Source organism: Henckelia pumila, chromosome 4, assembly GCF_033568475.1.
Source record: "Henckelia pumila isolate YLH828 chromosome 4, ASM3356847v2, whole genome shotgun sequence".
NCBI classification, from domain to species: domain Eukaryota; kingdom Viridiplantae; phylum Streptophyta; class Magnoliopsida; order Lamiales; family Gesneriaceae; genus Henckelia; species Henckelia pumila.
The window spans coordinates 78,990,221-79,004,914 of record NC_133123.1 but is presented as its reverse complement, the minus strand read 5'-3'; the positions used below and the strand labels follow the sequence as shown (position 1 = coordinate 79,004,914).

The 14,694-nt window shown below is 35.2% G+C and overlaps 2 protein-coding genes across 16 annotated transcripts; both read right to left on the bottom strand.

The window, feature by feature from the left end:
• Positions 1-4,384: 4,384 nt before the first annotated feature.
• LOC140861312 (uncharacterized) lies at positions 4,385-5,098 on the bottom strand. The gene is made up of 2 exons (XM_073264322.1): positions 4,798-5,098; positions 4,385-4,587 (listed from the first exon to the last, which is right to left on the bottom strand). Exons 1-2 carry the CDS (start codon positions 5,096-5,098, stop codon positions 4,385-4,387), a joined length of 504 nt encoding a protein of 167 aa, XP_073120423.1.
• Positions 5,099-9,181: 4,083 nt separating this feature from the next.
• Positions 9,182-14,336, bottom strand: LOC140894599 (uncharacterized). Of its 15 annotated transcripts, none has more exons than XM_073303152.1 (7): positions 13,620-14,336; positions 12,976-13,045; positions 12,643-12,807; positions 11,943-12,058; positions 11,201-11,259; positions 10,074-10,278; positions 9,182-9,729 (listed from the first exon to the last, which is right to left on the bottom strand). In XM_073303152.1, exons 3-7 carry the CDS (start codon positions 12,764-12,766, stop codon positions 9,511-9,513), a joined length of 723 nt encoding a protein of 240 aa, XP_073159253.1. In that variant the 5' UTR covers positions 12,767-12,807; positions 12,976-13,045; positions 13,620-14,336; the 3' UTR covers positions 9,182-9,510. The 15 variants fall into 15 exon arrangements, 11 of the variants coding, with proteins under 11 accessions (XP_073159253.1, XP_073159256.1, XP_073159254.1 ...); XM_073303155.1 differs by having other exon boundaries at positions 13,002-13,045; XM_073303153.1 differs by having other exon boundaries at positions 12,643-13,045; positions 13,620-13,671; positions 13,806-14,336.
• Between the last annotated feature and the right edge of the window lie 358 nt (positions 14,337-14,694).

Below are 14,694 nucleotides of genomic sequence, written 5' to 3'. Positions count from 1 at the left end.
TTCCTAATTAACTTAAAGACTTAAAAATAAAAAATACCCGAGCCCAAATAAAATAACCCGGACCCGGACCCACTTAACTTAACCCATATTATTTTAGACCCGACCCGGACCACTTGACCCGACCCGGACCCACCATAAACCCTAGACCCGAAACCCTAGTCATCCTACTCCTCTCGGCCGCCGAGGCTTGTGCAGCAGGCCTTCCCGGCCTGCTGCAGCCCAGCTCCGGCCGCCGTGGCCGGAGCCCCGCCGGCAGGACCTCCCCAGGGTCCTGCCGGTTCGAACCATAACCAGCCCCCGACCCCATGCACCCTGAATAGCCCAAGCCGAACCACTTCTCCCGTAACCCTAATCTGCGCGCCTCCTAGCTCCTCTTCTGAAAACCTGTTCGGCCCTGCTTCCTAGCCCCAACCCAACCATGGCCGACTCATCTAGACATCCTAGGGACCCCGTAGAACCTAGCCAGCAGCCCCCTTCAAGCCATGGGGAACAAAAACATGAGCATGAACCATACATGACAAAAACCGAGAGAAATAGTGAAGAAAATTCGAAAAGTTGCTGTCAAATGATAAAAATTCTGATGTTACCCACCCACACGCATACATACGCTGATATAGGTTTGAAAAGTGGAAAGAAACATGCCTTAATACTGATTTGTAGAGCTAAAAGCGTGTACGACGGGCTTCGGGACGACGGGACGACGACGGGATGCCTTGGCTTGCTTTGAACCTTTGAAACCGACCTCCTATGGAGTTTTAGGGCTGAAGACCGATTGGTGAAGATGATGAACAGTGGGGTGACGGCTGGGGGCTTGGAGTGATCGGCTAGAATAGGGTTTTAGGTAGAATAGGTTTTATTTTTGTGTTAAATAAAATATAGGTTAAGTAATTAAATATAAAAGGTTTTAAATATTAAATATATAACTTAAACTCCTAATTATAACTTTAAAAAATCTGATAACAAAATAAAAATCTCGAATTATTAATTTAGGGGAATTTTAAAAATACTAAAAAGTCAATATTTTGACTAATTTTGGATAAAAATGACCCCTAAAATTAAATAAAATTAAATACTTAAAATTTTGAGATAATAAGACTCGAAATAATATTTTAAGGCTCTAAAAAGGCTCATAAAATAATTTGGGTGGAAAGTCGTCATCTCGTCCGTCCACGGTCCCGTCTACGCGATCAAATAATAAAAATACTAAAAATCATAAAAATCACTAATTATGGGTTAAATGCTTAGAAATAAATTAAATCATGCATAAATAATTCACATAATTATTTAACCCATAAATCATAAATTTAAATAATTAAATATCCTAATTATGCAGGCGGATTTATGTAATTAAAAATACCGGGTGTTACAGTATCTTAGATTCATAAGTGTTGCAATCAAAGCGGCCAATACTTTGCACTTATATAGGTGATATCCTATCAATAGTATCATGCGTTACTCCACCTCATAGGTATAGGAATCATTAAAAAAAAACTTAACTCACCACATTTTACAGGTAATTTATACTTGGATATTTCAGGAATGAGCAAGTAACAATTCCAAGCACTCAAACTAATATTTATAACTTAGTTGTCCTATTGAACCAAGGTTTTGGGATCTCCAATTCTCAAGGTTGGGTTATCGCTATAAATATTTTAATTTGTGGATTTTAAACTCATTCCTCTAAGTAGTTTGTACATTTGATCTCTATTTATAATTTTTGTAAGCGGATCCGCAAGGTTTTCCTTTGACTTCACATAGTCAATCAAAATAACCTCATTCGAGATCAATTGTCTTATGGTATTGTGTCTCCAACGAATATGTCGAGATTTACCATTGTACATACTACTTTGTGATCTTACTATTGCTAACTGACTGTCACAATGAATCGTAATGGAAGACACCGGTTTATTCCAACATGGAATATCTTCGAGAAAGTTTCGAAGCCATTCGACTTCTTCTCCAGCTTTATTTAAAGCAATGAACTCGGACTCCATAGTCGACCGAGCTATACATGTTTGTTTAGAGGATCTCCATGACACCGCTCTTCCACCGATTGTGAACACATATTCACTCGTAGACTTGGATTTTTTCGTGTCAGAAATCCAATTTGCATCACAATATCATTCTAGGACCGCAGGATATTTTGTATACACTATTCCATAACTAGAAGTGTATTTCAAATATCCAAGCACTCTCATTAGTGCTTTCCAATGATCCTCACTTGGATTACTTGTGAACCGACTAAGTTTGTTTATAGTATATGCAAGATCAGGACGGGTGCAGTTAGTTAAGTACATTAAACTTCCTATCACCCTTGCATATTCCACTGGTGAAACAAGTTCTCCTCTATTTTTGACTAAATGTGTACCCAATTCCATAGGTGTTCTAGCCGGAGGACGATTTGTGGCATTAAATCGTTCAAGAACCTTTTTTACATAATGAGTTTGGGATAACATAATTCCAGCAGGAAGTTTATAGACTTTAATCCCTAGAATAATATCACACAATCCCAAATCCTTCATATCAAAATGTTGTCTCAACATTTTCTTGGTTTTCACAATCAATTCATGGTTGCTACCCATGATTAACATGTCATCTACATAAAGGCAAACAATTACATATGCATTTGTAGTACCTTTAATGTAAACACATTTATCACATTCATTTATTGTGAAACCATTTGACAACATTGCAGTGGCAAACTTTTGATGTCACTATTTAGGTGCTTGTTTGAGTCCATACAGCGACTTGACAAGTTTACACACCTTTCCTTCTCTTTCGGATACAATAAACCCTTCTTGTTGTTTTATATATATTTCTTCTTCCAACTCTCATTCAAAAACGCTGTTTTAACATCCATTTGATGTATCTCAAGATCATGCAATGCTGCAATAGCTATGAGAACACGACTGGATGTTATTCTAGAAACTGGAGAGTAGGTATCGAAGAAATCATATCCCTCCTTTTGTCTAAAACCTTGAACCACTAGTCGAGCTTTATATTTATCTATAGATTCATCTTTTTTGTATTTTCTTTTAAGAATCCACTTGGATCCTAAAGGTTTACATCCCGGAGGGAGATCAACCAACTCCCATGTATGATTATGCATGATGGAGTCTATTTCATTTTGTATGGCTTCCTTCCAAAAAGGAGCCTCGGGATTTGATAAAGCCTCTTGAAGAGTTCTTGGTTCATTATCTAACATGTATGTTAGAAAATCAGGACCAAACGATATTTCTACTCTTACAAGCTTGTTGCGTCGTGGTTCCTCGTTGTTTTGTGGAGTTTCAGTTGTGTTTTCATGAGTTCGCTTGTTCTAACTTATTTCTTTCCTTTCTTTACATGGAAAGATATTTTCAAAGAATACAGCATTCCTTGACTCCATAATTGTGCCTTCATGTACATCAGAAATCGTTGACTTATGTACTAAAAATCGATATGCACTACTATTGTATGCATAACCAATAAATATGCAGTCAACCATTTTAGGCCCAATTTTTATTTGTTTTGGATTAGGTACTTCTACTTTCGCTAAACACCCCCACACTTTGAGGTATTGGTAAGAAGGTTTACGAAATTTCCACTGTTCATATGGTGTTTCGTCTTTTCCTTTGATTGGAATCCTGTTTAGAATGTGAGTTGCTGAGAGAATCGCTTCACCCCACATATTTTGAGGTAAGCCATAATTTATTAACAACGCGTTCATCATTTCTTTTAAAGTTCGATTCTTACGTTCAGCAACGCCATTAGATTGAGGTAAGTAAGGGGCTGTCGTTTGATGAATGATGCCCGAAGTTAAGCAAAATTCTTCAAAAGGAGCCACATACTCTCCACCTCGATCACTTCGAATCATTTTAATCTTTGAACTTTGTTGATTTTTAATCTCAGTCTTATATTTCTTGAAAGCTTCGATTGCTTCATCTTTGCTTTTCAATAAATATACATAACAAAATCTGGTGCAGTCATCAATGAATGTTATAAAGTACTTATTTCCACCTCGCGTTTGCACCATTTTTAAATCACATACATCAGTATGTATTAATTCAAGTGGCACAGTACTTCTCGTGACTTTATAAAATGGAGCTTTAACCATTTTCGCTTCAATACAAATCTCACACTTATGTTGTGGATTTCTTTTAAACATAGGTATTATATTTAAATTTGCAAGTCTTTGCAACGTGTTGAAGTTAACATGTCCTAATCGTTCATGCCATATATCATAACTTTCAGTCAAGTAAGCAAAACCAATAACTTTATTCTTCGCCTCAAGGCGGGAAACATTCATTACATTCAGTTTAAAGAGACCACTATCTTGGTACCCTTTACCAACAAATACACCAGATTTGGTTAATATAAATTTATCAGATTCAAAAACCATTCTAAATCATGCCTTGCTCAAAAGAGAACCCGAAACTAAGTTCTTTTGAATGTCTGGCATATGCAGCACATTCTTGAGCGTCATCTCTTTTCCCGAGGTCATTTTCAACACTACATTTCCTACTCCAACAACTTCAGACGTTGCGGAGTTTCCCATGAACAGCTTTCGATCATGACCAACGGTGACATATGTGGAATACATATCTTTTTCTGCACAAATGTGGCTCGTAGAGCCGGTATCGATTCACCATCCTCTTGGATCATCCACCATGTTGGTCTCACAAATAACGGCACTTAAATCAATATCAAAAATTTCTAAAGGTACATACCTTTATTCAACCATGTTTGCTAGATTTGGTTTCTAATTTTTGTTGTTTTTCTTTGGAAGTCGGCAATCTCTTGCCATATGATTCGGTTTGCCACAGTTGTAGCAACTTCCCTGAAATTTCTTCGCTTTCCCCTTTTGTTTTACATCATGCGGGTGCTTTCTCTTATGACTCGTACTAGATTCTGCCAGATTTGATTTGGCCTCGGTCTCCAACATCTTTTTATGTGACTTGGCCTCGGTATTCCTGTTGTCCTCCTCGATGCGAAGTCTCACAATCAGATCTTCAAGTTTTAACTCCTTACGTTTGTGCTTAAGGTAGTTCTTGAAGTCTTTCCACATCGGAGGCAACTTCTCAATGATAGACGCGACTTGGAATGGTTCATTGATTTCCATCCCTTCGGCCAATAAGTTATGCAAGATGATCTATATCTCTTGCACTTGACTCATCACAGTTTTTGAGTCTATTATCTTGAAGTCCAGAAATTTTCCAACCACGAACTTCTTTATGTCAGCATCTTCAGTTTTGTATTTTTTTTTCCAAGGAATCCCAGAGTTCCTTGGCAGTCTTCACAGAGAAATAGACACTATAGAGAGTGTAATCAAGGTCATTCAATATGTAGTTTCTGCACAAAAAATCACTGTGGTTACATGCATCAACAGCGGTCCTTCTTTGGGTGTCAGAATCGCCATCAACGACGAAAAGGGGATCCTCCTTTAGAAATCTAGACAGATTGAGTGTGCTCATATAGAAGAGCATCTTCTGCTGCCAACGTTTGAAGTCGGCACCAGAAAACTTTGACTGCTTTTCTCCATGTGCAGGCTCTGAAGCAAGCGGAGTGAATGAAACGGTAGACATCTTCAGAATCCAAGAAATATAAAATTTCGTCTTGCGATTGTTATAAGGATAGTATTCCGAATTCTAAAGAACTTGACAATCAACAGCAGCAACAAAGAATAAGTCGAGGCGAGAGAGTCTCTCTATTCGCAAGACGAAATTGCCCGTTAAAAGTGTTCAACTTTGGCGGTAAGCGTCTCTAAGATACAACGACTTTGCGAACGAGATATATCAGCACAGAAAATATCTCAAACTTCAGCGAACTAAAATATGCAAACAAATTTCTTTTGAGAGAGAGGGAGGAAATTGCAGCGAAAGCAAAAAACTCTGATGTTTTACTTTCTCTGATGTTTTGTCTGCGTTTCAGATGTTTTTCTATCTCATTATACGTTATAACTGATCATATATATAGCCTAAGACTTCAAACAATACGTCTTATAGCCTAAGGATGCAACCCATGACAGAAAAAGCCCAGAAACAGATGCAACTTTTCGGACTGTAGAAGGCGCGCTCGGTCGGTAATTTTTGACCGATCGAGCGCCCCACATTTTACCAACATTTTGTTTCGCTCAAACGATGCTGCGCTCGGTCGGTAAATTTCCACCGATCGGGCGCCCAACTTTTGGCCAACCTATTATTTCGCAAACGAGGTGTTGCGCTCGGTCGGTAGTTTCTTACCGATCGGGCGCACTAATTGAACCAAATTTTATCCAAAAAAGAATAATAGATCATAAGACCTCGCCACAAAAAAGAATAATAGATCATAAGACCTCGCCGCGCCGCGCCGGCCGCGCGCATGTGTGTTTGTTGCATCGATTAACGTCTTGCCTCTTTACAAAACATTCGGTGCCCTAAGGGCCCAATCCCATAATCCAAATTTGGATTATATGAGGTGAACAATACATTGAACATGTTCCAATGTGGGACAAACCAAAACAAGTTTTCCCTCCAATTTATTCACCAAATTTCAAATTTGTTTCAACACAATTCAAATAAGTCTTTCAAGCTCATTTCAATTATAATTCATTCAATAACTTTTCCAACAATAAATTAACACAAACTTAAATTTTAAAAATTAAAAAAATTGAAATAGTATCGTCTCGACAGGAATAAAATTATGTGATATTTTATAGGTGTTGTCTCTAGTGTTGGAAACACCTAGGATAACATGTTGCAAAATTGTAAAAATATGAATAAAAAATATAAATAAATATTCATAGATAATTATGCAAAGTGCTAAGTGCGGTGCATAATGACCAAATAATTACTAGACAAATATTCAATTTACAAAAAGTAGTATTGGTTTTCTACTAAAAATTATTTTTTTCAACAAGATTCGAAAATAGATAACATCCTAAAAACAAATAACAGTAAACCAATAAAACCAATAGGGTGTTAAACTCGTATGCCGAAACTTGAAGCAACAAGGAACCACTACAATACAGTGTAATCTTGAAATGTTTCCAACACGCCATGACAATACGATAAAACAAGAAAATATCGGCCGGATATCGAAGATCTTCAACCTCGGAGCTCTTGATTTTCTTTGGTAGTCATATGTTCTCAATGTTATCGGGAACTTTTCCTTATCTCGTATATATAGTCTTTAAACCCTATGAAATTTTCCTTAATTAGACTCCTACAAATATGAAAATAAAGGTTTACTAGGAATGAAATATTTATAAATAAAAATCAGATATCTATAGTATTAATTAAGGGAGATATCTAAATACACTACTACAAAAAAAAACTAATAGACATGAGTAAAAAAAACAAGGACGAAATTCTCTGCTACATTTGGTGCTACAAACCGTGCTACACTTTGCTAAAAAAAAACCCATTTTGCACAAATTATTAAAAATTAAATTCATTAAACAACATTGATGAACAAAATATAATTAATCATTGATAAAAAAAATTTGATTTACCTATTTTTTCAATTAAAAAAATCATCAATACATTGTTTTACTCATTTATCGTGTTTGGAACACAATTTATTGCCTATTTTAATTGAAAAAATAGGTGAATCGAAAATTTTTATCAATTATTAATTATATTTTGTTTATCCATGTTTTTCAGTGCATTTAATTTTTAATAATTTGTGCAAACAGGTTTTTTTTTAACAAAGTGTAACACGATTTGTAACATCAAATGTAGCAAAGGATTTCGTCCCAAAAAAACATTGCTAAAAAGGGATCTTAAACCAATGTTAAAAGCTCTGTTATTAAAAGTGTGGCATTGTCTTTGTGAACGGTGAAAAACCGTAGTCGTTGACTCACAAAGACGACAGTTAAAAATTGTTTTCTTTTTTTGTCGCACTTTTAGCCATAGGACCTTTACATCAGTTTTAAAAACTCATTTAACAACGATTTTTTTATCCTTGTCTTTTTTCTGAAATAAAATTAAAAAAATATACAATTTTCAATATTATAAATTGCTCAAAATTTGAAATTTGAAAATAAAATATAATATACAATTTTTCAATATTGTAAATTACTCAATATTCAAAATTTGAATTCTAATAGTGGACATTTGAAAATAAAGCTATACTAATATCTTGATAAACTTGAAACCGCATCGATTTTTTTTTCCTAAATAGAGATTCTCCATGAAAGACGCATCCATCTTTTTCTTCTCATTTGTCTGTCAAATCAACTAAGCATCCCCACACTCAGAAATATTAAAAAGAAAGCATATTTAGGAACCCAAAATACAAAAAGTTTAAAAAGCCAGAACACAATTTAGCAACAATTAAAAATATAAAGAACCGAAGATTAGCATCTTTCAAAACCTACAGCAACCAAGGATTGATTAATTCATGGTATCATAGTCTTTCAACCCTATTGAACTTTTCATCTCCATCATTATAGCCTCTAGGATGGTGGGGTGCGGTGCTGGAATTGCTTGCAGAAAATGATGCAGGACTTGATACATGGCACTCAATATATCATCCACATTAGATGTGACTTCCTGTTTATCCGATCAAATCCGACTCTATACCAATAACTAGAATCTTATCATAAAACCATTAGATGTGACTTCCTGTTTATCCGATCAAATCCGACTCTATACCAATAACTAGAATCTTATCATAAAACCACCAATAACTAGAATCTTATCATAAAACCAACACATGCAAGTATGTTCCGTTGGACGTAGTTGCATAAAAGAAGTAACTAGTTTAATGTATAACAAGAGAAGTGGTTTGGCATAGATCAATTTCTCCATCAACTGAGTGCCACAAGCAAATGATTATATATATATATATATATATATATATATATATATATATATATATATATATATGCAGCCAATATATTTGGAAAGCCCAAGACAAACACAGAGTACAGACCATACGTTGGTGATGGATTCAAGTTAGAGATTCCCTCAAAGTGGAACCCAAGCAAAGAGAGGGAGTTTCCAGGTCAGGTGCTGAGATATGAAGACAACTTTGATGCCACTAGCAACGTTTCTGTTATAATCACCCCCACTGACAAAAAATCCATCACAGACTACCGTCCCCCCGAAGCCTTCCTCGCCAGAGTACGTATTTTAATTTCTTAGGAAGACAGGTTCATGATATATATTCATAAACAGATTTATACCACAAAGACAGTGAAATTTCATCCCATACACCGTAGAATGAAAATGACAAGTTTTAGAGAAGCCTTCCCTGTATTTGATTTCTCATTACAAAAATAAAATTCAACAAAGAAAATAAGCAAACAAGACAATTTTTAGAGAAGACACCTCTGCACTAAACAAACTTGAAATCTAAATCAAAGAATGTTACCAATTTTTTATATTTACGTTATCTTCTATGTTATTTGCGGCTGTAAAATTAATATAACAATTTATTTTCCGGTTAAACTTAAAATAATAATGCTTCGCTTTCCAAAACAGAACATTGTAGATCTCGATCGTCTGGCTCTCAAAAAATATCGTGTCAGCAAATATCAGGAACTGCATCTCAAATATAAAAATTGAACATAGCTTGCCCCATGACAGAGTCCATTAATACAGATTCCTTGTCGCTTGTAAAGAGCAAGTGATATTGTGAATAACACAACTCCTCCTGAGAGGGGAATTTTCTCTTAATAGATAAATATATAGTGGTGAAGAAATACAAGGAAAGCCACCATGTACCTGATCCAAACTCGATTATATGCATTAACTTCAGATGCAAAACCTACAAAACATGAGAGAGGTGGCAAAAAGAAGCAAACAAAAAAAAATAATAATGCCCAGATACCACGGAAAATTAATTATTAATCATAACATAGCAATATGTTTAAAAGTTTTGAAAGCAAAACATGAAGTGACCTCCAGCAATTTAGATATCTACAGGCTAAACAAAGCAAATAGCAGCAATGAAGTTTTTTTTTTATCAATTGAAGCAAATTATCATTCTGAAATCCATATTATTGGATAAACCAAAACTTAGTATGAAATCTTTATGCAAACATAAGTACCAAGATTCTAACTTTATGTATGGCATCATACTTAAATTGTTATAAGTTCCAAGATTCTTACTTTCTGGCCAACATCATGTTCGAGGTAACGACAAACTTGATTCCAGCCATATTTTCTACAACGAGGTTGTTGAAGAACCCAAGCAGACAGACTATAATTTCCAATAAAAAAAAAACAAAATATCCATTTCATGAGTATATATTGAAATATCTGGATCTTCCCTCTGCTCCTCCAATCTTGTTTGAAAAAATCTTTGCCCCAAAACCTATTCTAGTCGCAAAAGCTATATGTTAGCTAAATTAAAACTTATACCTACAAATAAAGAACATATATTTCAAGATCCTTGAGAATGGATATAACAAGAAAAAAATTCTTAGGCACATAAAGATCATTTCACATAATTTAAATCAGTATCAAATCCTCAAAACTATGCAAGAGCATAAACGAAAACACGATTGAAAAATCTAATGCAAGAACCCTAAACTATGGCATCACAAATATCAACCCAAGCAAAATCCCACCTCAAATCAACCTAAGAAAAGAACTCCCGGCCCACACGCGAAAATGTAACAACATAAACAACCACATTGAAGGAAAAAAGCTTTTATGTATTTTTAAGGGAAGTTAAGAGAATTTCATTGATCACGAAAGTTGGGAATAATCAAATCGAACCAGAGCGACAAAAGCTATGCTAGTGAAATAAGATCCTCCCCAACATGCAGACTGGGTTGACCACATTGAACAGGATATGGAATGCTAATCCTGCATGTTTTTTGAGTAGTAAAATAAGCCCTCAAACCCAATAGCTAGTTCTCAAGAAACTCTCTTAAATACGTACCACGACAATCCTCCCACGAGTTTAGAGCAATCAACTCGACAACTTAACTAAGTGTTTAGGGGGCGATTTTTGTATGCACCAGCTACAGTCAAAAGAGCTACATATCCCTACACAATTCCTATTGCTATTAGGACCACATAGTGCATGAAAATGGGATGTTTATTGCTCCAGATTCCATGAACATATATACTGCAACAAAATGATGATCTCCACAAGGTCATAAACAATATCTTGAGGAATCCTTTTGTGGAAAAATCATTAATACAATATAAGAAAACAGAAAATTTAGATGAAGGCGTTTACCAAACTTAATCTTTGATGTAGACTATGCAACATAAAAAATACTCACTTGACCAAAAAAATAAAAAAAATCAGCCACGGACGCCCAATTTCCACACATAGTGCAAGCTACAAGCATCGGCCAACAAGAAAGATGAATAAGCAAATAGTTGATAGACTCATTTAAACACATGTATTCAATTACTAATCTGAACTTGTAATCTAAGTCTCCATTTCGATGCATCCAATATAGCCTTCAGAGTATTGATAACTAAAAATAAATTGTGAATAAGAAGAAACATATCATTTACCAACATGAAATTTATATCAATAATAAGGTTAATCAGATGTTTTTACAGAAAAGTAAGCTCGAAAAGATTTCCCAATTCACTCGGTATGGGGTTTGTAAAGCTACATCCAGCAAGAATTCTGAAAATTAACAAAGAGTTAATTATCCTTGAAAATTATGCACAAGCCTCCAATAACAAAGAAACATTTATCGCTATACTCTCTGTCTCGTTCCAGCTATTTTCCTCTAAATGCCAAAATTGATTATTTTTATCCATGTAAAAAAGGCCATCATAAGACAAAAAAACAAGATGACTTCAGCACAATGTCTTTGTCTAGAAAATTGGAATTTTCTTGTCAGGAATTATTTTAAAAAAAAAAAAAAAAAAAAAAAACTCGTGTTGTTATTTGTATATATTTATTTGAGTGAATAACTTTACAAGCAAGAACCAAAGACATGCATGTGCCAATAAGCTCTTCACACTTTAGGTGTCTATTAATTATCCAAAGATGAAAAATAAAACCTCATAACAGCCAATACAACCCCAGCAGCAACAAGAAAGAATCCAGCAACTCGATTCAACGAGTAACTCCTCCCCAAAAACAGTATGGAAAAAGCCAGCTGCCACACTAAAAAGGTCTGCAGTAAAAGTTGCGAAACAAACAGTGACGAAACAATGAATTTCCATTTGAACAATGTTGTGTTTGTCTATAGTTAATGCTATGTGCATTGAAACAAGAAATTAGGTTAGTTATCATCTAGAACCAATTTTCAAAGAAAAAACATTCAGAAAATTTTGTGATAACTGATTTGACGATCAAGGTAAATAACAAGGATCGAATGAAGACTCGGCTTCTTTGCAGTTTTCTAATCAAAATTCAGAAAACAGTGAATCTTGTTTAAAGCAAGTCTGGAAACCTCTAAAGATGGAAAACCTTGCTAAAAAATGTCAACTTCAAAGAATAAAAGGACTCTGCTAGGTTCAAAGAACAGGAGTTCGTGAATCAAATAATTCAGATTCACAACTGAGGAACATTTTGAAAACCAGTGATTCCGGACCTTCAATTGATGCAATGAAAACCTGTATAAAATCATTCATGTTGAACATTTGTTGAACGAAGTTCCATATGTCACAAAAAAGGTATATTTTCCCTGACAGATGAGAGAAATTTAAGATGGAAGCCCTGGCAGGTATTTATTACATGATCCATTTGAATACCTACCCCAGGAGACACAAAATTTCACTGATTGTCCAATATAAATATACTTCAGTATAGAGCTTTGACTGCAGCCCATGAAAATAATTCCATCATTAAACTCCGAAGAGGTCCATGTTTTAGCGATCATCAGTAACTTTACACGATGCCCAGGCGACACAGTTTAGTGTCCTGCACATTTAACCCAGCAAAAAGGTTCCTCTTAAAAATTGAAAAGAAAAGGGTCTTTTTGCAAGTTCCCCTCACCTCGTAGTCTCCCACTAATTTCATTGACTATAATACCACCACCAAGTGTCGTCAAGACTACATAAACTAACATATATAAAGAGGATGGAATACCATTAAAAACAAGAGATCTGAATTACTTTGTAACAGGCCAGTTCAGCGCAAAACCAAGAACAATGAGCAGCTGAGTAGTGAGAAGCAACCCAAAAGGAAAGTGATTCAGTAAAAATATGGAAATATTGTGCAAGAAATATCCTCATGAGAAATTCAAGAATGATGCTGAATCGACTAGATGGACATGAATAAACACTGTATAAATATGAGAATATCTGGAATAAGAAAAGGGCAGCTTTGAATTCCAAATAATAATAATAATAATTAGTATTACGAGATCGTGAAATTCTCTCTAACGAGCCTCAAGAATCACCCCCATCACGTAATCTAAAACCTGGGACCATAACATACTGAGAACAGGTATAACGAATATCACGAAATTCTTAACGGAAGAAAAATTTTCCTCACACGTGAATACAAGCCCTTCACTACAAAATTTCTAAAGAGTCCAAAACCAGTGGGTAAGAGAAATATCTGTTCTCGCCTATGAAACTAATAATAAGTAAATAACTATATTAAGAGATCATCTCATGGGTTATTCGCTGGAGAAACTCGTTTCTAAAAAGAAACTCGAGAAATAGATTGGAACAATCAGACAATTCAATGCATGTTCACTGAAGCTGACAAAAGATATTATTATGTACATATGAGACCCGAGAGCACCAAACATATCGAGATGAAGAAACTCCATGGTCCCTGAAATTGAGTGTGTGATAATTAATACAATCATAACAGTATCTTTGCAAACTATATAAGAGTGTCGATAATGTAGGAATGATACTGAAACGAATGTTTCGCACAAACTAAGATCACTCAACAGGAGAAAAGACCTTGCAGGATGAATCTTTCCCATCAATTGCAATCTCCGGTAATGCGTCCTTGAGATGGAAACACTAATCTGCTGTCCAGCTCTGCTCGACAACTTCGCACACCTTTCAGTTGTATTCACGCTTGTTTTCGCTAAACAATCGAGCAGCTTCAGAGTTTGCCGGTGACTGTAAGAAAAGATTAAAGGAGAGATGACAAGCACAAGATTCTTCGATGGGATTTTCCAATGGCGAAGCTCGACCCGATTAACGTACGTACGAGCAGTAGAAACTTAGAATCGATTTAGGAAAGGGGTCGAAACTGATTGAGAAAGAAGCTCATGATTATTGCTTAGAATCGATTACAGCAAAGGGGCAGAAACTTAGAATCGAAACTGCCGTAATCGATTCAAGAAAAGGGGAAGAAACTTTGAATCGATTACAGCAAAGAGCAAAGGAAGAAAGAAGGTTGGATCGATTTAGGGCACGCTTGGATCTGAAACTTTCCTTTCTTTTGATTTCTTAATTTTCATTTTTTTTTAACTCTTTTCTTTGCAAAACCCGCTTATTACCCGACAGTTTTTTAAACCGTGGTAGATCATAAAATCGTGTCTCGCTTATTACCGATAGTTTTTTAAACCGTGGTAGATCATAAAATCGTGTCTTACGCTTGTGTCATGAAAAAACCCGTTTATTTGTCGCTGGTCATAAAAATTCGTTAATAGACAATGATTTTAAACTGTTGTCATTTTTCATTAAAATAAGATATACATTAACGGTTTTATTAAAAACCGTTGACAAATTCTAAAAGACATCGGTTTGTCTTTTAGATGTTGTTGAAAAAAAAATATTATTGTAATGATAGTAGGTGAATTGTAGTGAGACTTTTTTAATATACTATAATGCCTTTATT

Excerpts from the sequence above, each read along its gene's own strand:
- LOC140894599 (XM_073303150.1), bottom strand. The coding sequence starts at position 12,766 with ATGATCGCTAAAACATGGACCTCTTCGGAGTTTAATGATGGAATTATT. Across the intron at positions 11,260-11,942 it reads GTTGTATTGGCTGTTATGAG|CTTGCACTATGTGTGGAAAT; the intron begins GTTTTATTTTTC and ends CGATGCTTGTAG. Across the intron at positions 9,730-10,073 it reads AACATGATGTTGGCCAGAAA|GTTTTGCATCTGAAGTTAAT; the intron begins GTAAGAATCTTG and ends CATGTTTTGTAG.
- LOC140861312 (XM_073264322.1), bottom strand. The coding sequence starts at position 5,098 with ATGGAAATCAATGAACCATTCCAAGTCGCGTCTATCATTGAGAAGTTG. Across the intron at positions 4,588-4,797 it reads GGGAAGTTGCTACAACTGTG|AAAAAGATATGTATTCCACA; the intron begins GCAAACCGAATC and ends ACATTTGTGCAG.